At 33.2% G+C, this 25,352-nt stretch overlaps 3 protein-coding genes and 1 pseudogene across 3 annotated transcripts; all 4 read right to left on the reverse strand.

Moving 5' to 3' along the window:
• Nucleotides 1–1,148: 1,148 nt before the first annotated feature.
• On the reverse strand, nucleotides 1,149–1,526 carry LOC113380471 (protein krueppel-like). Its single transcript, XM_026619703.1, has one exon. It carries the CDS (start codon nucleotides 1,524–1,526, stop codon nucleotides 1,149–1,151), a length of 378 nt encoding a protein of 125 aa, XP_026475488.1.
• Nucleotides 1,527–5,423: 3,897 nt separating this feature from the next.
• On the reverse strand, nucleotides 5,424–7,253 carry LOC113380472. The gene has a single exon (XM_026619704.1). It carries the CDS (start codon nucleotides 7,251–7,253, stop codon nucleotides 5,424–5,426), a length of 1,830 nt encoding a protein of 609 aa, XP_026475489.1.
• Nucleotides 7,254–7,311: 58 nt separating this feature from the next.
• Nucleotides 7,312–7,791, reverse strand: LOC113380473. The gene has a single exon (XM_026619705.1). It carries the CDS (start codon nucleotides 7,789–7,791, stop codon nucleotides 7,312–7,314), a length of 480 nt encoding a protein of 159 aa, XP_026475490.1.
• A 6,917-nt stretch (nucleotides 7,792–14,708) lies between these two features.
• On the reverse strand, nucleotides 14,709–23,939 carry LOC113380474 (annotated as a pseudogene).
• Nucleotides 23,940–25,352: the final 1,413 nt, after the last annotated feature.

Genomic DNA, 25,352 nt, shown 5'->3' on the forward strand with positions numbered 1-25,352 from the left:
GGTACGGGAAGTTGCAGCAATTTGAATCCACCAGTTGAAATCTGTTTAGGATTTTGCTCAAAAAATTTTGCTCTATTCTACTAATTGATCAGTATAAATTGGCATTAATGGATCAAAAATTGTAATTTATTTTGTTTGAAATATTACAAATGAGTACTGTTTAATAAGAAAGATGCAATTTAATAAAATTTGTAAAAATATCTGTAAATCATACACAAAATATAAAGAAAATATTTATATAAATTTAATCATAGTACTAAATATTTGAACAGTAGTAATAAAATTTACAATGCTAATAAAGTAAAGTAATTCATAGATATTTCACACGCAGGGTTAGTTTCTGCTTGTTAACTTCCCGTAGGGTAAGTTATTGTAATGGGCCGAAAATCGGAATTGAAAATTTTTACATTTCTCCACGTTTTGAAGGTTTCTGAACATTTTACTGGCATACCTCAGAAAAAATGGATGTGTGTATGTGTGTGTGTATGTATGTGTGGATACAAATTTCCAGTCACGTTTTAGGGCGCAGGAATCAACCGATTTGAATGGTTCAAAAAACATTCGATTCCTATTGATAGGGAAAAGAGCTGATTAGTTTTTGGCAAAGGCAGGTCCAGCCGTTTCGGAGATACGGAGCAAAGAGTGCAGAAAATAGAAATCGAATTTTTGTGCGAACGGAGTATCCGATTTGAATGATCTAAAAAACATTCAATTAGTAATGATTGGGAGAAGTGTTTATTAGTTTTTGGCAAAGGCAGGCCCAGCCATTTCGAAGATACGGAGCTAAATATGTGAAAAATGGCAGTTTTTGAGAGAACGAAGCGTCCGATTTGAATGATTCAAAGAACTTTCTGCTTGTCTTAACAAAATAATTGATTTTGGAAAAAAAAAATTTTGTCCTTTTTTTTGTCACCGAAAATAATTCAGATTTTATTTTTAATTCTGACTATAGTTCTAATACACTTTAAACAAATAATTTCAACTCTTCAATTCAGTTTATATAATTCTTATAAATATTAGACAATTTTACAATATTTATAATAATCTATTTGAAAACATTCAGTATTCCTCGAACATTTCGTTATGGTACGGGAAGTTCCAGCAATTTGCCTTAAGGCACGATGCCACCCACCCCACTAGTTAATATTTTATTGATCTCCATCACGTTTTCCACTATGAACATTCAACTTGTGTCTCTTCAAGTTGCTCGATTGTGAAAATTTCTTATTGCATGTATCACATTTGAAAGGGCGTTCTCCTGTATGAATAATCATGTGCCTTTTCAAGTAACGCGATTGGGAGAATGTTTTACTGCATATTTCACATTTGAAGCGACACTCTTTACTGTGAGTAACCATGTGTGATCTCAGATTACCTTTTTGTGTGAATGCCTGATTGCATATTTCACACTTGAAAGGGCGTTCTCCTGTATGAATACGCATATGTCTTGTCAAAGTGTGTTTTTCTTTGAACGTCTTATGACCGATTTTGCATTCAATAGGGCGTTCTGTGCTATGAGTAATCATGTGAAGTTGCAATTGTGTTGAATATTTCATCAAAAAATCCGATTCGCTAATTTTATGTTTTCTCGACGTTTCAAGCCATTCTAAATCGAATGAGACCAACATTTGGAAAAAGTATGTGTGTGTGTGTGTGTGTGAACAGATTTTTTGCCGTAAATCGACGCTTTCTCGAAAACGGCTGAACCGATTTCAAAAATTTAAAAGCCCTTCGATGTATCTCGATGAGGACTATCGTTTTGTGCGGCGATCGGCCAGGCCGTTTCTTTGTAAATTGCAAAAAAGTGAAAAAAAATTCGTCCACGTTTTAGCCCGCAATTTTGAATCGATTCTGAAAATTCAAAAACCATTCGATAGATGTTGGTAGGGAATCGTGCTGATTAGTTTTTGGTAAAGATCGGCCGGGCCGTTTTCTTGTAATAAGGTTTTTTAAAAAAAAATTTCGACGATTTTTATGATTTTTTTTCTGACGGTAGATACCATAGTCTTCTAGATCATACTAAAATATTACGGCCCTACGACAACTCGTTTAGCTTTAAAAGTTCGTCAAAGTTTGCAAAAATTGGTATCGTTTTTTGGCATTTGTCAAAATTAGACTTTTGATCGACGTTTTCTCAAAAACGCCTGAACCGATTTTAGAAATTTAAAAGCCATTTGATGTATTTTGGTGAGGACTATCGTTTGTCAGTTTTGTGCGACGATCTGCCCAGCCGTTTCTTTGCAATTTGAAAAAAAGTGTTAAACTTCCACATTTAAGCTCATCATACCCAACCGATTTTAAAAAATAAAAAACTGTTCGAAAGATATTAGTTGGGAATGGTACTGATTAATTTTAGGTGAAAAACTACCGAGCCGTTTTCTTGTAATGAACTGTTGAAAAAAAAATTAAGCCGTTTTTCATGGAACTTTTTTTGGCGATATACATCATGGTCTTACAGAACTAACTGTAATATTACGGCCTTACGACAAGTAGTTTAATTTTAAAAATTCGTCAAACTTTGCTAAAATTATTATCGTCTTTTTTTAAGTAGGATTGATGAAGTATATTATTTACACTTTTTTTTGATTAAGTCGATTATTTACACATATCGGGAAGTTCAGCCTCAAGGCTAAATACCAAACCAACTAGTTCTTTTTTTATGTTAAAATGTGCATTAATGCATTAATTTATGTTATGTTTATTATAAGATATTGCTGTTATTGAGAAATTTTGTAAATTTGATGACTTTAAATAATTTTGCTCTTTCCCGCCACTTTAAATAATAAATCTGACGTTTCGCGGTACATCCTCGAACAAAAAGATTCAAGCCCTCACTGCTTTGATGAGGCTTTTGTTTGGATTTATTCGCGTTCGTTCGTGTTCGTGTTCGTTCTTCTTTGTATTTTCTTGTTCGACATGTTCGTTCGTTAGGTGTGGCGCACCTTTACGCACACTCTCGCACACTAAACTCACGCATCACGCTATCCCTTCCAATGCTAATTGAAAGTGGAGGGGACACAGCCGGCGTGCACAAAGTCTCCGAATTAAATTCAGAAGCCAAAACACCGCGAAACAGATAACACGTGTGTAGTAAAATAAATAAAAATAATAGTAAAATAATTAAATAGCTAGTTAAAGTGGTGGTTAATACATCTAATATTTTTATACCCTTTGTGTGGTGGTTGGTGTGTGGTTACAAAAATAAAACTAACCTCAAAAAATGCCTAAGGATACTTGCAGGAATAAATTCAAAAAAGACTCGTGCGTAAAATCAGTGTGCACTTTAAAGTGAAATAAATAATAACACTAAACAACCCTTACAAAGTGACTTTTATCATTGTGACTATTATCATGGCGGTGCCCTTCTATGTCCCAAATAACGAAAGTGGTTCAACCACGACCACCAATCGTGAAAATAATCACAATCAAAACCACCACCATCAATCAAGGACAAATAGTGCTAATAATTCTGTTGGTGGTGCAGGGGTTGCACCACAAGTTGGTGGTGCTAACCACCAGGATCCACTTTTGGGTGCTTTGGCCGAGGCTTTGTACCAGGTTTTGTTGGCCAGGCAGAATCATGGTAGTAGATTTTTTGGTGGTTCTTTTAGTGATCGAAGTAGATTTTTTGGTGGTGACCGATTTGTAGGAATGCATCAACCACCAGATGATGACCAATTTTTAGAAATGTATCAAACACCAGATGATGGTAGATTTTTTGGTGGTGACCGATTTTTAGGAGTGTATCAACCACCAGATGATGATAGGTTTTCTCTGGTGGTACTTTTTTTAGTGATCAAAGTAGGTTTTTTGATGGTACTTTTATCTTTGATGGTACTTTTACCTTTGATGATACTTTTACCTTTGGTGGTACTTTTACCTTTGATGATACTTTTACCTTTGGTGGTGCTTTTATTTTTGGTGGTTTGCAAGATTTGGTGGTTCCTTTCAGGTTTTTTTGGAACCCTTATTTAGTGCAAAGTTTTGATGAGAATAATAATGAGATTTTTACTGATTGTGAGAGATTTTTAGTAGAAAGCATGGAGTTTGGGGACGATTTAGACTTAGAGAGTATTAGTGATAGTGATGATGAAAATCACAATGATAGCTGTTAACTAAATTTGCCTAATTTTTTTGTACAAAATTTAAACCAAAACTTCTACTTTTAATTTTTTTAATTTCTGCAGAATTTGATTTTTGATCACATTTAGTGATAGTGATAAAAATCACTATTTTTGACAAAATTGTTAATTTTAGTGATAGTGACAATTTGAAAATTTAATTATTCTTATTTTACAAAATTTCTGTAGAATTTAAAAAGCATTGTGATAGTGATGAAAATCACAATTTTTGACAAAATTAATTTGTGTAAGTTATAGATACAATTGGCTTGTCAGTAGAGTCCATTTTAATTTTAATTTCTAGAATTAGAAAGCAGAATTGCTCGTCAGTAGAGGTTCTTTTTCTATTTTAATTTCTAGATTTATTCTGCTTATCAGTAGAATTCTTTTTCTTGATTTTAATAATTAGATTCAGTTTGCTCGTCAGTAGAGTCCTTTCTTGTGAAAATCCTAAATTTATTTTACTCGTTAATAGAGTCCTTTTTTGTGAAAATTCTAAATTTATTTTACTCGTTAGTAGAGTCCTTTTTTTGTAAATTAGAGATTTAAGTTGCTAGTCAGTAGAGTCCTTTTTGTGTAAATTCTAAATTTATTTTGCTCGTTAATAGAGTCCTTTCTTGTGAAAATCCTAAATTTATTTTACTCGTCAGTAGAGTTCTTTTTTGTGAAAATTCTAAATTTATTTTACTCGTTAGTAGAGTCCTTTTTTTGTAAATTAGAGATTTAAGTTGCTAGTCAGTAGAGTTCTTTCTTGTGTAAATTCTAAATTTATTTTGCTCGTTAATAGAGTCCTTTCTTGTGAAAATCCTAAATTTATTTTACTCGTTAATAGAGTCCTTTTTTGTGAAAATTCTAAATTTATTTTACTCGTTAGTAGAGTCCTTTTTTTGTAAATTAGAGATTTAAGTTGCTAGTCAGTAGAGTCCTTTTTGTGTAAATTCTAAATTTATTTTGCTCGTTAATAGAGTCCTTTCTTGTGAAAATCCTAAATTTATTTTACTCGTTAATAGAGTCCTTTTTTGTGAAAATTCTAAATTTATTTTACTCGTTAGTAGAGTCCTTTTTTTGTAAATTAGAGATTTAAGTTGCTAGTCAGTAGAGTCCTTTTTGTGTAAATTCTAAATTTATTTACTCGTTAGTATAGCCCATATCAATAACAACATTGCCTTTGGCAGAATTACTGGGTGTTTTGGGTCGTAGGGTATGTCGGCATTCTCCAATCTCCCACCCACTCGAAGTAAGTCTTCAGCATGCACGAAAGGATTTAAAGCTTTCAGCTTACCAAGAGATGCATTGGATTGCTTACCTAACTTCAACTGTGTTTAATTCAGCGACCGAAAGTAAACCTCTTTGTTTGAGACGAATGATGTTGATCCATCGGATGCAGAACGCCACCACCCTAACTAGTTTGCTGAACCGAGAACACTTAGCCACAAGATCTTCTACTAATTCATTCCTAGTGTTGCCGACAGTTGTTGCTAGCAGTTTCCGTTCTGGAATAGCTTCCTTAACATCATCAGCAAACCTGTTAGGCCAATTACTAGAATCTTGTAGCAGACAAGCAGGCCCGTGCCACCATAGATTGCAGTCTGCTAACTCTACTGGCGTCTTCACACCCCTAGATACAATGTCTGCAGCATTTTCTTTACTACAGACGTGTCTCCAAGCAATGCCTGGCGTAAGATCAAGAATTTCCGCCACTCTATTGCTAACAAACATTTTCAATAGAGACGGATCTGTCTTTAACCACGCCAAGACAATGCTTGAGTCACACCATAGAAACGACTCCGAAATTGGGATTTTTGTGATCGTCATCATCTGCCTAAATAACTTTGCTAAGAGCAAAGCCGCAGATAATTCTAGCCGAGGCAACGTCACATTTTTTAATGGGGCTACTTTCGATTTTGAACAAAGTAACCTTGATGACAAAGTGCCATCTGCGTATGTTGCCCGTAGATAAATGCAGGCACCATATGCATACAATGAAGCGTCTGAGAATCCGTGACATTGAATAGTCACCGGAATCGACTTAAAAATGTTTCGAGGAATACTGAGATTCTCTAGATCAGAGAGATGAACCTCAAAAAGATTCCACCTATCTTGTAACTCTCGTGACAAAGTCTCATCCCAACCAAGGTTTTGCCTCCACAACTCCTGCATTATCAACTTTGCAGTTACAGATATTGGAGATATGAGCCCAATTGGGTCATAAATCTGTGCAATTGTTGATAATACGGATCGTTTTGTGTCAACACCCTGTCTAATGTCTGCTTCTGAAACCTTAATATGTGCTATTTTAAAAATATCCTGTGAAGGATTCCACGCAAGCCCTAAGGTTTTAACAGTATCTGCTTCAGAAAACAAGGCCATAGCAGAGCTTTGACTTTCCTTTGGGATAGTTTGTAAAACTTCACGACAGTTACTTGACCATTTATGTAAGGAGAACCCCCCTTCATCTAACAACTGTACAACTTCCCTTTGAATCTTAACCAACTCATCCGCAGTATCAGCACCTGTGATGATATCATCAACATAGCAGTCCGTATCTAACACTTGTGCTGCCTGTGAAAATGTTGACGCATAATTTTGCGCCAGCATCTTCAAACAGCGCATTGCCAGGTACGGAGCACTAGCTGTGCCATATGTTACCGTGGTGAGTTTGAAGATCTTCAAGGTTTCCTGGGGCGACTCCCTCCATAAGATCAACTGATATAACTGATCTGTATCCTTAACCTTTATTTGGCGATACATTTTCACAATGTCTGCCACAAAAACAAACTGATGGCACCTAAATCGAACCAAGATAGAAAACAAATCCTGCTGCAATTTAGGGCCGGTGTGAAGAATATTATTCAACGAGACACCAGAGGAAGATTTCGCCGAAGCATCAAAAACTACTCGAATCTTATTGAAGTTATTATCCTTCACAACAGGGTGATGCGACAAGAAATATAAATTATTTTGAATCACTTCCTCCTGAGTAAGTGAGATCTGCTCAGCGTGTCCTAGTTCAACGTATTCATTCACAAACCGTGAATATGCTGCAAACAAGATACTATCCTTAGAAAAACGCCTCTCTAAGTTCAAAAACCTGTGTTTTGCACCTAAATACGATGATCCTAGTTTATCCATTTTGCCATCTACAAAAAGGAGAGCTACTTCAAACTGACCATTTTCAAGCCGTGAAACATTAAGAGAGAAAATGATCCTCACATAACTTGTCAGACCCGGTCATTGTATAGTTAGAGGATACCTCCTCCAACTGCCAAAACCTGGTCAGACTGTTATGCAGATCTTCATTAGAAATAAATCCAACATGCACATTTTCCTGAGTTTTTGAAGTATATACCCCTGAGATCAGCCAACCAAAGCAGCTCTTTCTTAGAATAGGTAGGTGGTTCCCTAAACGAATGCAACCTTGCTGTAGCACTTCGAAATATAACTCCACCCCTATCAACATGTCAACTGACCCTGGAACATTAAACATTGGGTCCGCTAAATCAACATGATCTGGAATCTTCCAGTTATCAAAATCTATAAACGCAGAAGGCAGAGACTGGGTGATCCTGTCAACAGCTACAAAATTCATAGTACGAGCAAAGGACCCTAATCTAGATCTTATTGTCAACTTAACAGCCTTGTCACACAAAACAGTCTGCCCCTGTAACATGCTCAATTTATGCAGAGATGAATTAACCGGGCATTTCAATTTTGCTAACAACGAGGAAGTTATTAAGTTGATTTGTGACCCACTGTCCAACAACGCTCGCACCTTATGTTGGGTTCCGTCGGTGTCCATAACAATGAGAGAAACCGTAGATAATAATGTTTGCATCCCCGTATTATTTGCCATGCATACTGTGCTACTTGAAGTGCTGGGCATTGGCTCCGGTTCTTCATGTAGCAAAGTATTATGCGACTCTTTGCACTTCGAACAATCATATCTAAATTTACATTTAGCCACATTATGTCGAGAAGCCAAACAACGAGAGCAAATCGAATTTTTATTAATAAAAAACTTACGTGCCTTTACATCCAGTGCCTTAAAAGTAGAGCATTTATACAGCACATGGTCCTCATTCTTGCAATAACTACACAGTTGTGTAGGTTTCTTAACAATTGTATGAACAGACTTGGTGGTTGGTTTGCTGTCTGAGCTGCACGAATTCTCCAAGGCCGTTACCCGGAGTTCAAGAAATGTGAAGAACTCCACTAAAGAAGGTAACTGCCCTGACGCCCGAGACAGATTCCAAGCCACTTTTGTCCCACTGTCAAGCTTCCTACACAACATATGTAATAAGATAATGTCCCAATGTGCTGCAGGCTCAAAGAAGGCTTTCAATGACTGAATTTGTTGTCTTGCACTATTTAAAAGAGCTCTCAACCTCTCATGACTGCCCTTTTGTATTACAGGTATGCTATCAATGCTCTGCAAATGAGCATTGACAATTAAAAATTGATTATTGTAAGTTTTAATTACAAGATCATATGCTACTGCATAATTTTCATTCGTGACACTTATACTAGATATTAATTCAGAAGCTGATAATGTGAGAGCACCTTTTAAATAGTGCAATTTCTGGACAGGCGCTAATTTTGAATTGTTATGTATCAGTGAATTAAAAATATCAATAAAGGCCGTCCACTCACTGTACTCCCCATTAAATTTTGGTAACACAATATCTGGCAATTTCACATCTATCACGCTACTTTTTAATTTTTCGGATTTTTGATGGGAGTCAATAATTGATTCTATCTCAGCCATCATATCAAAGTATAATTCAGAGTATTTAAGGTACTCATCAGTGTACACACCTGGAGACATGCTTTCAAGCTGCACGTACACCTCATCCCAGCTGTGGATACGTTCAACAAGCCTCTGCTTCCGAACAGAGACAGCCTTTACATTGTCGCCCTCCTGGAATCCAGTTACATATTTGTTGATGGCATCGAATGAAGCCTTAATCATTTTATACGTGCCTTCCAATGAATCCGCATCCGCCATTATACCAGCCAGTTATACTATACTAAATTAATATTATTACAACACGTGCTACACAAAGTACAAGAACAATAAAGAAATCTTAACACTTATTACTAAGTCAATTAATACAGGAACAAGGTTGATAAACACTTATGTGTAATGTGTAACAATAGTGAGGTTACAATGCATAGAATTTTGAATGACTCACGACCCCCGTGTTTTGAATTACACGAGTCAGCGTTGATCCTAATTTTTGTCTTCCACGTGGGATCCTAGTAACACGATATCCTCCCCCACTTGTGTAGAAGCTTCTCGATTATCACTGAGATGAATGATTGTATGAATACCTTTCTTGCGCTGCGAGCTGAATCCTAACCTCAAAATTTGGAACTCCCAAATCTTTGAGTGACGACGATGATTTCAGCGTCCGAACTGCTAGCTTGATTAAGGATATTCTTGTTGCTCTGCTTTTTGTTTACGAACGACATAGACAACTTCAATGCCGCATGCGTAAACAAAACAATACACGCCGGTAATAGTATTTGTATATAAAAAACTTTTCTCACCACAGTGTATAATAATTCTCAAAAATAAAGCTTGCACTGGTAACTATCCGGTTCGAAGGACCAAATTATGGTATAAAGAAACACTGGATGGATTATGAGTAAATATATTTTATACGATGTTTACAGTTCAGCGGTATATGTACAAGAGAGCGATTAATGTATATACAAGTATTACGAGGAAGTCATGTCAAAACGTGAATATTGCGTCTTGCATGACATGTCGCCAACATAACAATAACGAGTCGTTCTGACAGTACGAACGACGTGCGCGAAGTTTAAATACACAGTTAGAACTATGAATAATTCTGTCCAATCGTTAGGGTTTGAAGGCACAAGGTAATAATTTGGAAAAGATAGTCGAAGAGTTCGTAGAGGAAAAAGTGGGAATAAAGGTCAGAATTATTAGAGCATTCAAGTTTGGCATAGAGAGAGAGATGATTGTAGCCACAATCGGCAGCTGGGAAGAAAAGGTGGAAATTATGAGAAAAAAGAGTCGCCTTGGTGGGTCGACAGTATTTATAGATAATGACTTAACGCGAGAGGAAAGACAGGTGCAGAAGCAACTGATAGAGCGAGCGATGAAGGAAAGGCAGGCGGGTAATACTGTCAAAGTGGGCTACAGAAAACTATGTAGGAATGGCAAATGGTATACGTGGGAAGATCTGAAGAGAAAAGAGAAGGAAAATGGAAGGGAAGAAATTTTTTCACATTAGGGCAGCCGGCGGAATTGGGGGGTGTGAAGTAATATTCTGGAATGTTGCGGGTGCGGTTAATAAACATAAGGACTTCTGGGATTTTGTGGGTAGATATGATATAATAGGACTAACAGAGACATGGGTTGAGAAAAAAACATGGACTAAAATTCAAACATACTTGCCAAAGGGGTATAAGTGGGGTTGCCAGTATGCTACGAGAGAAAAGACAAAGGGTAGAGCAAGTGGAGGAATCATCACCGGTGTAAGAGAAGAAATAGCCGAGGAAGAAGATGCGACAGCAGAATTAGACGGTGCGATGGAAAGAATAGTAAAGATCGCAGGTAGTAAATGGAGTATATGGACAATCTATTGCAAAGATAAGATAAAAGAGATAATGAAGAAGATAGCAGAGAAATTGGATGGGCGCTTAGGAATAAAAGCTATTATAGGAGGAGACCTCAATGCAAGAACTGGAGCAAAGGGAAGTTTTGTGGATGATGTAGAAAGAAGGCCGCGAGAACCAAGGGACAAAACAATAATTGTAGCAGGAGAGCAATTGTTAGAAATAACAGGAGAGCAAGGCTGGTACATACTAAACGGAAACATCGAGGGAGATGAGAAAGGAAAATATACCTACATTTCAAGCATCGGGCAGTCAGTAATAGATTACATTATAATAAACTCGGAAGGCATAAATGGGATCGAGACGTTTGAAGTGATAGACAGAGTGGAGTCAGATCACATGCCTGTGAGTTGCAAACTCATACACAACTTTGAAAGGAAAATGCAAAGGCAAGAGGACGAACGAGAAATTATTAAATGGGACGAAGAAAGCAAAGAAATATTTCAAATCGCAACAGGCAGAAAGGTTTACACAGAGCAGAATGTAGAGGAAAGTTGGAAAGAAATTAAAAACGCAATACACACATGTATGGTGAGGAAGAAAACGAAGATAAAAGGAAAAAGACTGGGTTATAGGAGATGGTGGGATAGAGAGTGTGGTAGAAAAAAGAGATGGGTGAAAGCTTTATTGAAAAATTGGACGTTAGGTAAAATGTCGAAAGAAAAGTATCTGACAGCAAGGAAAGAGTTCAAGGCTCTCTGTAAAGGAAAAGAAAAAAGCAAAGCAGACGAAGTAATGGAGGAAATAAGACAAGCTAAAACAGAAAAGGAAATTTGGGCATTTATAAACAGAGGAAGGAAAATAAGGGTACAACTAAGTGAGAAAATTACGACAAGAGAATGGAAAGAGCACTTTATGAGGCTGCTAAAAGGGCAGGATACCCGTTTAGTAGAGAAATGGAAGGATGAAAATGTGAAGCAAGTAGAAGATGAAGAACTTACTGACGCGGATATTAGACAACACATAAAAAAGTTAAAGAAAGGTAAAGCGGCGGGGATTGATGGAATTCCAAATGAAGCGTGGATATTTATGACGGGTCGAACAGAACAGCAGATATGTGAGCTGGTTAAAAAGGTCTGGAATGGCGAGGGAATACCAGAAGATTGGAAAGAAGCATTGATAATGCCACTTTATAAAAAAGGAGATAGAGAGCAGGTCAGTAATTACCGAGGAATAAGCCTATTGTATACCGGATACAAAATTTATGCTTCAATATTGAACGAAAAGATAGTTAAAGATTTAGAGGACAACAAGAGTCTACCGGATACGCAAGCAGGCTTCAGGAAAGGTAGAAGCACTATAGACAACATCTATATTCTAAATCACGTAGTAGAGAAGGAATTAAGTAGAGAGAAAGGAAAGCTTTTCTCGTTTTTCGTGGACTTGCGAGCGGCGTTTGACTCGGTAGATCGACTTAAATTATGGAGTGCTATGGAAAAGGCAGGAGTTAAAAAGAGCTTGATAGAAAGAACAAAAGAAATATATAGTGAGACAAGAAACAAAGTAAAAGTAGGAAACAAAACAAGTGAGGTGTTTTGGACAAGAGAAGGAGTCCGTCAAGGATGCCCGTTAAGTCCAACACTGTTTACGATCTTAATAGCGGATTTGGAGGAGGTGCTGAGAAAAGGGCAAACGGGAGGCGTGGTAGTTGGAAAAGAGAAATTTTGGAGCCTAGCTTATGCGGACGATCTGGCAATTTTGGCAACAAGCGAAAAAGACATGCAGGAAACAATGAAGCGGCTAGAGCGGTACCTGGAGAAAAGGAAATTGGTATTGAATGAGGAAAAGTCAAAGGTAATGCTTTTTAAAAAAGGGGGAGGGAGAAAAAAGAGTACAAACTGGCTATGGAAAGGGGTCAGTATAGAGGAAGTCAAAGAGTTTACTAATCTGGGGTACCACTTTACAAAAAGTGGCAAAATGAAAGAGCATATCAATAATCTGGCAAAAAAAGCAAACACAGCAATGAGAAGTACGTGGAGCCTCGGCGAGAAGTTATTCCACAATAACTTCAGCAGGAGAATTAAGATGTTTGACAGTTTGGTAGTCGGAGTGTTGGCTTACGGCGCAGAGATTTGGGGTTGGAGGGAGATCGCAGAGCTAGAAAGAGTACAGAAAAAATACCTGAAATGGATACTTGGTCTGGAGTCCTGTACTCCAGATTATGTACTCTATGAAGAGGTAAAACGAGACAAATTACATCTGAGATTAGCAAAGAGAGCGATTAATTATGAAGAAAGACAGTTAAAGACAGGAGTAAATGCCATAGTGAAGGAGTGTATTAGCAAAAGAAGAAGAGGTAAAGGGGATAAAGAGAGGTTGGATGAAAGGATAAGATACATAAACAAATGTGGATTTGGCCAGGAGGGCATAGTTCAGCTGAGTGAAACCGGAGCGAATGTTGGAGAGGTACTGCGGGAGAGAGGAAGCGAGGTACAAAGTCAAGAGAACTTGAACAAACTGGAAAGATCTAGATACAATAGAAAGTATAGAGAAATAATAACAAGTGGACTTCCGCAGTATCTAAGAGGCTGGAGCAATGGCTGCGATCAGAAGGTAATTGCGCGGTATAGATGTGGCACCATGGAGAAAAACAACAAACACTGGCTGAACCCTGAAGAACGAAGGTGTGAGCTGTGCGGGAAGGAGGAGGACACGGTTGAGCATTGGAAGGAAAGATGCGCGATGTTAGAGAGAACAAACATTTCTATAGAAGACGTTCTCTGTGGCAAAAATGATAAGGAAAGTCAAGGCTGGTTGAAAACAATCAACCGCATGAAGAAAGCAAAAGAAAAGGAGTTACTTGGGCAACCAGTCCAGAACGTTATAGTTATTAGAAACCACTGATTAGACTTTTCTGTTTATTTTTATTTTTTGTATATAAAGTAGGTTTAAGGTATTATTGGTATAATGATGTATTTCTAGGCCATTAGGCTGAAATAAATAAATATAAATAAATAAAATATATATAATATATATATATATATATATATATATATATTTGTTTTATATAAAACAATATTTTATAAATACCAATGAGTATATATATATATTGATTGTTTCTTTTCCGAACAGTAAATCCAATAATAAAAAACAATTTGTTTTTTGAAGATGTTTAATACGACGTTTCGGAACTAGGTACGTTCCATCATCAGGTTTATTCTGTCAAATACAATGTTTTTTAAAATATTGATTAACATTAATTAACGATGGTCAATACAGATTAATTAGAAAAAATTTTTTATAAAGGAATGGATTATGTACCGGATAGATAGTAATAAGACTTAACTAAAAAAGGTTTTATATAAAATTGAGAAGCAAAAATTATTTACCTGTAATAATTTAAATAATTTTTGCTTCTCAATTTTATATAAAACCTTTTTTAGTTAAGTCTTATTACTCTTTACCCCGGTACATAATCCATTCCTTTATAAAAAAAAATTTCTAATTAATCTGTATTGACCATCGTTAATTAATGTTAATCAATATTTTAAAAAACATTGTATTTGACAGAATAAACCTGATGATGGAACGTACCTAGTTCCGAAACGTCGTATTAAACACTTCAAAAAACAAATTGTTTTTTATTATTGGATTTACTGTTCGGAAAAGAAACAATCAATATATTGAAAAAATCCAGGACTTATCTATTGAATATATATATATATATATATATATATATATATATATATATATGAGATAATAAACAGTATAAATAATCAAATATTTTCATTACAGCCTGAACATTATTTTTAAACTATTTCTATACGAAAATCTCTTCTTTAAATAACAGTTGATAAATTATTAATCACTATAATGTTTATAATACAGTTCATAATATATTATAAACAATACATAAATATTACTCTCTACAAAGGTATAAAAATATATGCATTAATATTTTTACCAATTGAATTTAAATTACTTAAACAATTACTTCACTCAAACAACCAGCAGTTGATAAAGTTTCGGTCCTTTCTTCAAAAGGCAACCCTGTTCGTTCAGTTTGTCTATCATTTCTCTAAAATCTGACCCAAATCCGTGATGCACCAGACCACCATTGCTAGCCGTCTCTTTCAATTCATTCAGAGTGAAAATTGTCTTCATTGTCACTTCTGATCTTTTTTGAATTAAAGATAAAAACCGTTTGATCTAAAAAAGGTAATGGAAAATTAGAAAAAAATACTTTAAAAATATAAGCTTTACAATTACAAATTCTTTTAAAATTCAAAAAATAAAAGTAATTTCTAAATTGAAACAATTTTAACAATCATATTTTAATATTTGACAAAAAGCTGCAATTCTTGCAACATGCATCTAATTATATAATATATATTTATCATATATATTTATATTTATATATATATATATATATATATATATATATATATATATCTAATTAAATATATATCTTTATTATATACTAGCTGACCCGGCAAACGTTGTTTTGCTAAATAAGGTATATTCTAAACAATTTCTAGAGAATCAAAAAATTTAATACTTTTAGTGAATAAGGATGCGTTGTTTGAATGCTGTATACAATTATGTATTATAAAAACAATAAACCCCATTAGTTTGTCTATATTTTGTCAATATAATCAAACTGCAAGTTTTATACACTTTCTATAGAAAACATCGTATAATCCAATCCGAGTCTTTTTTGGTTTTTCGGCTTATTAATTACGTTTCAAGTTTTTCAGATTCTTTTTGGATTCTCGATTTTGTGTATAATTGTAAATAATACTACTGAGCTTATACAAAATGAATTAAGAATTTTTTCTTTGACCTACTTTTTGAAAAGTTTCAAGTTACATTCGATGAATTAAAGTAAATTTAATAAAAAGTATATATGTAGAGCAAGGCGAGACACAAAGGTCCAATTTGACTTTGAGCAATTATAAACTAAATTGTGAAAACCATAACAATTATATCACAACAAATAAGACATATCAAACGAACAATTATCTGACTACGTTCAGTAAACTGACTTCTACTTCATCATTGTAGAAATGTGCTTTTTTGACGTCTTTCAAAAATTTGTTACCAAGACCTTTTTATCCTATATGCGGGGTGACTTGTAACGGGCAGGTGGCAAAAGGTTTAAAGCCTTATTATAATTTTAAAGGTATTTTACAAAATGATTACATTTTTAACTAATGCTAAAACTACCAACGGAAGAAAATACTTTTATTATGGATTTTCAAAGATTACCGTTTATCTCCCCCATTTCAAAGATTATCGTTCTCAAATCAAGGTTGTAGCTGGCTATACATGTTTTTTTCTCTACTTTCAAATATTGTTGTTAAACAATGCTTAAGTTTACTGATTTTTGACACATCGGTGGTGGACCTTTTTAACCCCGGACCATCATATATTACTATCTATTCTTCGATAAATTCTGGTAAATTATAACTGGAAAAATGTTATTCGACAAAATGTCCATTTGATCGATACCAAACTTAGGTTCTGAATTTAAATAACATAAATAAAAAATAATATTACCTAGAAAATATTTTATAAATACCAATGAGTATACAATTATACAAATGAGATCTTTCAGAGCATCGTGTTTGAGAAAAATATGCCAAAAAGTGCATTTTCATATTAACATATCAAAAAAGACGATATTTTGAGTCTCTAGTAACACTTGCGGCCCGTTTACTAACGTTTTTGTATATAAATAAAACTACAAACAAAACTACTTACTACAAATTTATCATAATTAAATAATATTCGCGTAAAACATCTTATTAAACGTAATTGAACATCATCTGTCAAAAGCGTTTGACATTTCACGAAATTGCCACCGTCCATTGTTTTATTTAAATTACGCTTCTACAAAAATTTTCAAATTATAAATGTAAAGTTTCTACGCGGATTTGAAATAATTTCTCACCTTTTGGACTTTCTCTGGATTAGCACGAATTTTTCAAGACTAAGACTGGCCAAATCGATTCAGCCGTTTTCGAGTTTTATTCGGACATTTGAAAGAGAGCTCCATTTTTATATATAAGATTATAATATATATATATATATATATATATATATATATATATATATATATATATATATATATATATATATATATATATATATATATTGTTGTACACCCCTGATATTACAAGTTGCTAACCACTGTCATAATATTAGATTCCTAACAAGTCCAGACTGAAATCTTAGAACCCTTGAGCTTTAGCTGATATTAACGGTTCATATTAACTTTTCTCAGACTACTGCGTAGTAGCTGACATTAACATTCTCTCACGAAATCATAAATCTACATCGACAAATCTCAGCAAGATCCTATTATCGACATTCCGCCTAGTTAACAATTCTCACCAAGTTCGCATGAATAACATTTTGTTTAATCAGCTAAATTCATTACTTTGTCCTTTTCGTTGCATAGAATATTCGAGACAAATCCCCACTACGTTTCAAAGGATTTTAGTTTTAATAATTATGAAATAAATCAGTCTTAATCTGTCGGTCGCCGGGCAAACACTTCTCTTCTAATACCTCCGAGTTCCTTGTACTTAAAGTGAAATAAAGTGAAGTTTTTGAAATAGTCTTTTCAATTATCAATCTCAAGTATTTTCAGCAAGTGAGTTTTCAGGAAAGTCGGAAGGTCCAGAGCAACAACACCGATTTGCATATAGCGGCGCAAACAGCCCTTTCTGTTCATCAACGCGGTGTCCAACAAAATATATATATATATATATATATATATATATTTATATATATATATTATATATATATATATATATATATATATATATAATAGTTTTGTTATACTGGTCATTTCCTTTTACCTTTGAATTTTGTCTCATGTTGCTCGAAGGTATTCTCCCTCTGTTGACATCAAAAGTTCCAATACCATCGCAGAATAAATCAGAATGACAAATTTTTGTTAACTCGATAACATCTCTTGCATGTTCTACCTTTGCTTCAGGCGATAGATCCACTCTTGCTCTTGCTTGTGTTAGCCGAATTAGAGCTTCAAGTTGCCTAAAGAAAAAGTATAATAAAAAATTAAGGAAATAATAATATTATTATTGATATTTACTAACAACTCAAGGACTTCACTGATAACTTGATTTTTAGTAAATAATAAATAAAATAAGAACAGTGTTTGTTTTAAATTCAAATTGTCATCTATAATTACTTTATTTATTTATTATATATGAATTTTAAAAAATATATGATATATAAATACATTTATATGATATATAATACATATAATATATATAAGTTAGTTTTTAATTAATGTTATTAATGATTATATTAATTTAATTATTTACCTGAGTGTAATTGGCATACTATCAGCACCCTGAGGAACTTGTCTCAGACCCAAATAGAATCTTTTTATTTCCTCAGCAGCCTCTTTTGTCAATTTAGGCTGCACATTCTTTCTAGCATAGCCTAAACAAACAAAACAATTATTATACTTATATATAATCTCTAAACAAGAGTTACAACTAGTTATTTATATTAATTATCCTTCCTTACTTATATACTTCCTCATAAGAACTGTCGGCAAAGGATCAAATCTTTCTCCGTGTCTCAATCTTAATCTTTCCTCAAGACATCGTGGCTGTGGACGTTCATTTTGACTCATTGGAGTCTCAAAAATTCTGCTATTTCTAGATTTTCGTTCCTCTTTAGTCAGATGCATTGAAAATACGTGCTCCGTCAGAAGTGTATCCAATTGCTAAAGAGATAAAATAGTCAATAAATGAAATATAATATAATGATAAGCAAAATAGGAAACTAGAAATGTCAATGAGACATGGAGTAGTCTTACGTGAACTAATATATTTAACAAGTTAATCACCACAATAATGTCAATAATGTACCATGATAACTTTAGTGGATAATTTATTCAAAAATGTATCGAGAAGACTTTAATGTCTTTTCATAGCTCCTGTAAAACATAACATCAGACACATATGACTGACAAGGCAATTAACGTGTTTTAATCCTATAATATTATTTTTAATATTCTGACAAGAACCTGAAATAACATATTATTATATATGAATAAATAAATAAATATGATCAAACTATTTGTAAAAACATATCGATTTTTATAGAAATCCATGTAATCATATTTTAAAAGCATAGAAACAAATAAAATTTATAGTTATTCATTATCACACAACTTCAATAAATTTTGTACAAAAACATAATGTAATTGTTAACGCTTGCAGCAAATGCTTTAAATCAGTATGTATTAAATAGATTTCCAATACCTTAAATCTCTGTTTTAAACTCCTTGAATCACTTCGTAAGTATTAAATATTTACACAAACACAGAAAGTTATGTTTCATGGCGACTGCACATGATAAGATTATTTAACAAATTTGTATTTGCGCAAATATGTACCTTAAAACATGCATAAAGAACAAAATTTGATCGCAATAGTTTGTGCAAACGTTTACGATTTTCAGGAATTTGCACAAACTATCGATTTATTTTATTACGTATGTTTGAAGGTATTTTCGCAAACACATTTGACAAATCGTATCGTGTGTAACCGCCATTATTTTTCTAATGGACATTATGATCCTAACACAGATTGTAAAGTTTATAAACAGGATTATTTGTTGCGATTATAGTTAACATGCACTGATTATCAGTTTAACGGTTAAGTATTTAATAATTTACATCTAAAACATCAAAAATCCGAATATAAATATTTCGTTAAATGTCATCACCAGATACAATCCACCATCTTCCTGTACATTCCGCGTGAAAATCTATGAAACGATGTGAGCGTTATTACCAACATTAAAGATAAAAAGTAGTGCGTGGTGGTATTCCTCCGCGCGAAAGAAATTATGTTTTTAATGGCGGCTTGACATGATGCGATTAACTGTCAATTAACTACATTTTAAGACGATTTACAACACATGCACACAATTTGCAGCATTTTCAGACTATCTGGAATGTTTTTCAATTATCCAGAACATTTTGAGACTACCTAATACATTTTCGAACTATCTAGGACATTTATAATCCATCTAGAAAATTTTCAGTATATACTAGGTGATATATACAGACTATCAAGGATATTTTTGAAAATCTAAGATCATTTTAAGACTATCTACAACATATTTGGACTATATAAAACGTTTTCACACTATCTACAACATATTTAAGCTATCTAGAAAATTTTCAGACTATATCTATCATGTGCAAACTATCTAGAACATTTTGATTAAATCTAAAGCCACTATGTAGAACATATTCGGACTATCTAAAACATGTTCACAACATCTAGAACATTTTTAAACTACCTAGAACACTTTCAGACAATCTAAAACATTTTTAGTCTATCTCGATAAAGGCCACAAAGGCTATTCAGGCCATGTAGAAAAATTTCAGACTATACCTAGGACATTTTAAGACTTTCTAAGTTCATGTTAAGACTATGTACAACATCTTTCAACTATCTAGAACATTTGTTAGACTATCTAGATTCTATATAGTTATAAAACGTCCTTAGATAGTCTTAAAATACCCTAGATATCCCGGCAAATGTCCTAGGTAGTCTGAAGATATTCTAGATAGTCTTAACATGACCTTAGATAATAAAAGTTTAAAGATGTTGAAAGTCTAAAAGTCTAAAAATGTTGAAAATGTCCTAGACAATCTGAAAATATTCCAGAAAATCTTAAAATGTCCTAGATAGTCTAAATATAGACTGAAAAGCTTTTCGTTAGTCTTAAAATATTCTAGATAAAAATCTAGACCATCTTGAGACTATCTAGGACATTTTAAGACTGTCCAAGGACATTTTCAACATCTTTAGAATATTTATAATATTTTCATATTGTCTAGGACATGTTCAAACTATACAGAAAATATTGTAGATGGCATAAAAATGTTTTAGATAGTCTGGACATGTTCTATCTAATATATTTTCAGATTCTTATGAACGTTTTCAGCTTAGAAGTTTCACTTCAATAAACATAACACACTCAGTCTCTATTTAACTGGCTTGAGTTTAACTCAACCTCTAGCAAGACTAATTAGAAGTAAAAACTTCAAAAAACCCTCAAAGTTTACATTTACCTCTAATTTTAATTCTCACCTCATCAGGAATATCCAACAGCACAAATACCAAATCAAATCTAGACAGAAGGGCACAGCTTAAATTAACATTTTCCTTTAAGGTTTTGGATCTGTTGTAAACGCCTTTATCAGGATTTGCAGCAGCCACGATTGCACATCTGGTTGGAAGAGAACAGACTACACCTGCTTTGGCTAGAGAGACACATTGTTGCTCCATTGCTTCGAGCAAAGCCTAGAGAAGAAATAAATAAATAAATATATATATATATATATATATATATATATATATATATATATATATATAATGTATTATTTATCTTTTATACTGATAGTTAAAATTGTTTATTCATACCGAGTGCTGTTTGGTCATTTTATCAAATTCATCAATACAGCATACACCACCATCGGCAAGTACCAGAGCACCAGCTTCCACACCACTTGTGCTGTTTCCTGAAGAAATACCTGATTCTGATGAAGTCTGGCCACCAGAAGTTACAATGGCTGTGAGACCAGAAGAAAGTACTCGTATTTCCACATACAAAAACACCTTAAATGAAAGAAATAACATAAATAAAAGAAATAATATTTATTACCATTAATGATAAATAAATAAATTAATAATGAATACTAAAAATGGGAGAATTAGTGGCTACAATGAGTTCAAAAATATTTCAATGTGTGTAAAAAATACAATGAGTGTAAAAGTACTACACTAATCCTGTAAAATAAAAACAAAATATATTTTGTTAGAAATATCAAGGCACAAAATGATTGAAAGGAGTTAAGATATAATCTGATGGTTTGGTATTAATATTGCATATTCATCAGATATTGAACTTCTATATTATTATTACCTCTAGGGGCAACATCAGCACAAGCCTTCAACATCTGACTTTTCCCCAATCCCAGATCTCCAACTATCAAAACATGACACTCGTTTCTATTTATAAAATCTGACTCTGATGTTTTTGTAGTTCCCATTAAAGCTAGAATGAGACCAGCTTTAGGACATTCTCGGCCGCAAATAAGAGAGCACAAAGAATTAACCAACATCGAAAGACATCGGGTTCTGATTTGATTGCTTGTATTGCTGAATAATCCTAAGGAAAAAATGGTAATCAAAACAGGTGTTTAGTAAATAATATATAAATACATACTCGTTCTGTGTATTCATCTTCAACTACATTTTCACTTTGATTTTGTATAGATATGCCTTCAAGATACATTTTGTACATTGATGCTTGGTCTCGTCTTGAATGATCATCTAAAGCTCTCACCTAAAATTGTAAAAATCATATTTTAACATTCTTGTTTCAACTGCCTCAAATCAAACTATACTATACATTCCTGCTCCCGAAATTGTCGACGAAAATTTGTATCCAAACACACACACACCACACACACACACACACACACACACATACATCCATTTTTTCTAAGGTATGACAAAATATTCAGAAACTTCTGAAACGTAAAGATATATAAAAATTTTCATTTTTTTGTGATTACTATAATTTGCCCTACGGAAAGTTAATAATTACTTATAAATTGCTTATAACTAAAAAATGATGTTATGAATTATACCTGCACAATTTCAGTGATGATCACATCATCTCCTGGACAACATAAATTAACCAAGTCTGCTGTTACTTGAATATTTACATTCCTGGGTACTCTGCCTGATTCAAACTATTCAAAATATTTATTTTAGCTATGTATATAAAAGTACATTGAAAAAAATGTAATAAAATATTTAAATCATTATTTTTTTTACCTGATCTGCAGTTTTCAACTCCTGCACTTTTAAAGTTTGCCAAGCAGTTGTTCTTGTGCACGGTGTATCAATAATTGGAATAAAATTTGTACGAATTAGACAGTTTTCTCATACACATTTTTCTGGTTGGGCCATTACACCGGCAGGCTGAAAAAAAGAACTTTAAATAAAATATAATACATATATATATATATATATATATATATATATTATTTTATTACCTGTTTTACCATCTGCTGTGCAAAACAAGATCGACAACCAAATGTCATCCAAGTACAAAGAAGCTTTGGGTTTCCAGCACGAATTACTGTACCTTTTATAGTAACAAGCTTACCTATACACCAAATAATACATGTATTAATATACAATTGATATTATCAAAAAACTTAATGCACATACTATAACTGTGTACACGAATATTTTTCAAAGGTATTACAGGTCCTTGCCCCATCACTCTAGCCATTACCATATCCAGGTTTGATGAATCAGTGGATTCATTTTGCATCAAAAGTACCTAAATAATTTTAAAATCTTATTATCACCATACCAAACCAAATTATATTTACCTCACCTGATGCATGGCTAGTCTTAAGCAATTCAAAGTATATTCCGGTTTTCTCTTAGATCCTCTTGAAACATAGGCCATTCTTCCATGAATACTGGATCTCCTAAAAGTGCCCTCATATGTATAGGGTATCACAATAGTTTCCTACATCTTTGTAGGTTATATAAAACGGTTCTTCTTGTGATATGGGATTCAGTAGCTTTGATATTTTTTACTGTCTGAGATCCAGCAGTGTAAACTAAAAGTAATACATGGATGATAAATAAAGCGTCAAGGTTTCAAACTACACACACATACCTTCCAGAGGAAAATATAATTTCCATCCTGGGTAAGGTCCAGGAATAACGTCCAAAGCAACTGATATTAAAGGTTGCTCTCTAGATCTTCTGACAACTTCCGGTAAATTAGCAGAATTGGTAAAAGATTGCACCTAAAAAATAATGAGAATCAAAAACTGTAAATCTGTGATGAGAGAAAACTTACAGATAATTCGTTTGACGGGGTGCTCTGTCCTGATGAACTACTTCCTCCACGTGAAAAACCACGTTTCCGGTAATTAAATCTGCCTTATTATAACTCATTTCCTCTTATTTTGTTTAAAATATAACTTTCATAAAAGTATTATTATCAACCGTACATTTTCAAAAACCGCCATTGCGCAAACCTAGTTTTGACATTTGACATCTAGCAAAAGCAGTGCTGCCACCCATCAAACATTTCCTCAATTCCATTCACCATTCTGTTGACCTGTTGACTCATGTATACTCTTCTTTATCTATGTGTTGACTCATGTCCATAACTAAATAATTTAAATAATTATTATTGCAATTAACTCTTGCGCCATGTTAATTGAATTCTTTTCCATAACATAATATAAATAAACTCGGTTCTTTGTCCGATTCAAAAGTCAAAGATTACGTCATTGTGCGCACGCAGACCCACACAATCATTCTCAGTCGGTTCTTCAATTTACAAGAACTGCTAAAAAACTTTTTAAAGTTCATTATTGTATATGTGTGATATATTTTTGATGTAAAAGTTGTGTACATAGTTAGTTAAATTATTTTAAATCATGTCGAGTAATTGTGTTGAAGTCACGCCCGAAAATATAGCGGCTGCCGAAAAATTCAAAGAAGAAGCTAATGAATATTTTAAAAGTAACTATACAATATTTATATATCAAACAATATATATATGTATATCACTTTATATACAATTCTTTTGCCTTTTATCAAATTTGTATCTTTATTTATTTATTTATTTGTACATAACCTCAAACATATTGTAATTGTTTATTTTGCAGAACAAGATTACGAGCGGGCTATAGATTTATACAATAAAGCAATTGAAGCAAATCCAAATAATGCTATTTATTACTCAAATAGAAGCATTTTGCATCTTAGAACAGAAAGTTTTGGGTATGTATCAAATAAAAAGACCTCATAACCTTAATGATATGTCACATATTAGAATAAATATATAAAATTAAGCATTACATTTATATATTAAGTGATTGTCTTTTACATTCAAAGACTAAGAAGTAAAACATTGTATGCTACCATGGAATAGTCTTAAGTGGATTGTGTACCTAAATTTTATTAAAACTTTTACATATAGATTCACGATATATTATTGATGACTTATATTCTATTATTTTAGTTATGCTCTTAGTGATGCATCGAAAGCGATTGACTGTGATAAGACTTATATCAAAGGTTATTATAGAAGAGCAGCTGCCCATATGTCTTTGGGCAAATTCAAGGCTGCTCTTAAGGATTTTGAATATGTACGCTAATATAAATATCTAATTTATATACACCAGAGTTTGTATTCATCATTAATGTTTTTTTTCTTTAGGTAGTAAAAGCTAGACCTAATGACAAAGATGCTAAATTGAAGTACAATGAATGTAATAAGATTGTAAAAAAATTAGCCTTTGAAAAGGCTATAGCTGTCGATAAGCTAGAGAAAAATATTGCTGATACTATTGATTTTGCTGCAATGTGTAAGTATAGATATTATTGTTCATTATCAATATATATACGAAATTTATTTATTTATTACTAGCTGACCCGGCAAACGTTGTTTTGCTAAGTAAGGTATATTCTAAACAATTTCTAGAGAATCAAAAAATTTAATACTTTTAGTGAATAAGGATGCCTTGTTTGAATG

Source organism: Ctenocephalides felis, unplaced genomic scaffold (genome assembly GCF_003426905.1).
Source record: "Ctenocephalides felis isolate EL2017-DRISC unplaced genomic scaffold, ASM342690v1 CF-g0.4_SCAFFOLD_02159, whole genome shotgun sequence".
NCBI classification, from domain to species: domain Eukaryota; kingdom Metazoa; phylum Arthropoda; class Insecta; order Siphonaptera; family Pulicidae; genus Ctenocephalides; species Ctenocephalides felis.